Source organism: Notothenia rossii (assembly GCF_949606895.1).
Source record: "Notothenia rossii genome assembly, chromosome: 3".
Taxonomy (NCBI): domain Eukaryota; kingdom Metazoa; phylum Chordata; class Actinopteri; order Perciformes; family Nototheniidae; genus Notothenia; species Notothenia rossii.
Genome location: NC_136901.1, coordinates 26,402,277 through 26,404,776, shown reverse-complemented (window position 1 = coordinate 26,404,776; position 2,500 = coordinate 26,402,277). Strand labels below are relative to the sequence as shown.

The window sequence follows — 2,500 nt, the reverse complement described above, 5'->3', positions numbered from 1 at the left end:
TTCTTCCTTTGAGGTTAAATTAGGCCTCATTTATTAGCATTAGTTATTCATCTATCAACGATTACCTCATCTGTCAGTTTACAGTGTGTGCTAGGGGTGTGTGTGTGTGTGTATGTGTATTTGACTGGGAAGTAGTACAACTCAGAAACCAATAACTACGGTAGATCCATTTTTTGAATTTTATGTTATTTTTCTGAAAATCTCTGGTGTTTTTTGATGAAGGTCATCAAAGGGCTGGGACTTGAAAAAAACCTGCTAAATCCTTTATACACAAACACAACCACACACACACACACACACACACACACACACACACACACACACACACACACACACACACACACACACACACGTGCGCACAGACACACACGCACACACACACACACACACACACACACACACACACACACACACACACACACACACACACACACACACACACACACACACACACACACACACACACACACACACTCTTGCTCTCTCACTAGCACTCCACTGAAGTTCAGTACACAGCTGTGCTCTTTCCTCTGAGAAGCTGAGACACAAACAGACACACACACACACACACACACACACACACACACACACACACACACACACACACACACACACACACACACTCACTCTTGCTCTCTCACTACTCACTCTTGCTCTCTCACTAGCACTCCACTGAAGTTCAGTACACAGCTGTGCTCTTTCCTCTGAGAAGCTGAGACACGAACAGACACACACACACACACACACACACACACACACACACACACACACACACACACACACACACACACACACACACACACACGTACGTACGTACGTACGTACGTACACAAACACACACACACACACACATTGATTTGAACTGTAGTGGATGATAGAGAAGGTTTCGCTCTTGCTTTCGTGATTGCATTAATGGGATAGTTTTGAGATTTAAATTTTTTTTTTTCTGAGATTACACATCATGTTTAATGTAAAAGATGATTATTATTATTATTTAGTCAATATTATGCCTTTTTTGTATTTATCGTCAGCAGTGGATTTCATTCTACATAAGTGTGAAACATTAAGGCAGATGGATGGAAACCTAGAGGAAAGTTGATCGATAAAAAACGAAAAGAAACAGAGTCGAGTGGGTGTTTGTTGTGAATGTGACACAGAAAACCCTCAAAAACAGAGAAAATAAAGACTTAGACAGAGAGGGATTAGAGGAGTTAATCTGTAGTGATTGTGAGAGGGACCAGGGTGAAACAAGGGTTACTCTCATCCCTCATTTCTTTATCTCTTTGAACCTCTTTCTGGGAATATGGTGGTGATTAATCTCGTCAACCATTTACTCTTACACGGCCAAAGAAAGTACTACTAAAACTCTTGTCGTCCCCAGCTCTCTAAGTGCATTATTTTGTCCAGCTCTCTCAGTGCATTATTTTGTGATGTTTGACGGTAGCATTGACTTCTCTTTCATCCTGGAAATCTCACCCCCTCTCTTTCTCTCGGTCCACAGACAACATACTTGGTCCGCATAAGTTCCAGGATGTGGGGAATTTCAGCACCTTCCTGCTGGATCGCTCATCAGGCGTGCTGTTCCTCGGGGCCAGGGATGCCATCCTATCTGTGGACACCAACAACCTGAACCAAGTGCCCCGAAAGGTAGGAAGCATGTGTGCTAGTGAGGGGTCAATACATTTGTCATATTATATTATCAACATTGTCGAACTGATTTGGAGGATCACATAGGTTCATATTAGGCTGACGAATGAATTAAACCAACCAGGAAAAGAGAAAAGGTACATTAAACATTTCTGGAGATACAAATATTTGGATGAGAAGATCAATACCACTCAATGCTGTATGCTTAATATGAAGCTAGGCTTTAATAGCTTGATAAGTCATCTTTAAAGGGTCTGGCTTATTTTCTACATTTGGAAAAACTCAAGCTGTTCCCTCCTCCAGTCCATGCTAAGCTAAATTGCTCCTTGCTTTGGCTTCCTACTGGTCAACTCTGTGCAATAAATGAAAATAAATGTCCTTTAATGGTTCTCAATACTAATGGGGGATCAGAGGGAAATAAACAAAAGATGCGGGGTCAGGTTTGGCCTTTAGATATCATATATCTTATTTACTTCCTTCAAGAGATGCCCACCACTGAAAAAAGGGCTCTTTGTGCGAGTGCTGTGATGAGTCTAAACACTGATTACTAATCACCTTTTGATGAGCAATGACCATGCCTTACCCACTTCTGTGTCTCTCTCTCCTTTCATTTCAGATTGTTTGGGATGTGCCGGAGGAGAAGAGGAGGTCTTGTGTAGCTAAGGGAAAAACTGAGGTGAGAGCTGCGTGTGTGTGTTTTCCCCTCACACGACTTCTTCATGTAAAATAAGGTTCAGTTCTTAAAGTAAAAGGTTGTTTGGCTAAGTGATGCCTAGATCATTTTTGCAATTTTGTGCACAATTTTTGTGTCCTGAAATTTGATGACCCTCTGTAATATTATTCATTTTAGGAA

At 41.5% G+C, this 2,500-nt stretch overlaps 1 protein-coding gene across 1 annotated transcript in view; it reads left to right on the top strand.

Annotated features, from left to right (window-relative positions):
* The window catches only part of LOC307032660 (semaphorin-4F-like), a 47,208-nt gene extending 44,714 nt beyond the window's left edge, over window positions 1-2,494 (top strand). Inside the window, exons 2-3 of the mRNA XM_079670803.1 lie at window positions 1,502-1,647; window positions 2,264-2,494. Of these exons, the coding sequence (XP_079526929.1) occupies window positions 1,502-1,647; window positions 2,264-2,377 (260 nt within the window). The 3' untranslated portion in view covers window positions 2,378-2,494. The remainder of the gene's footprint in view (window positions 1-1,501; window positions 1,648-2,263) is intronic.
* The last annotated feature ends 6 nt before the right edge of the window (window positions 2,495-2,500 follow it).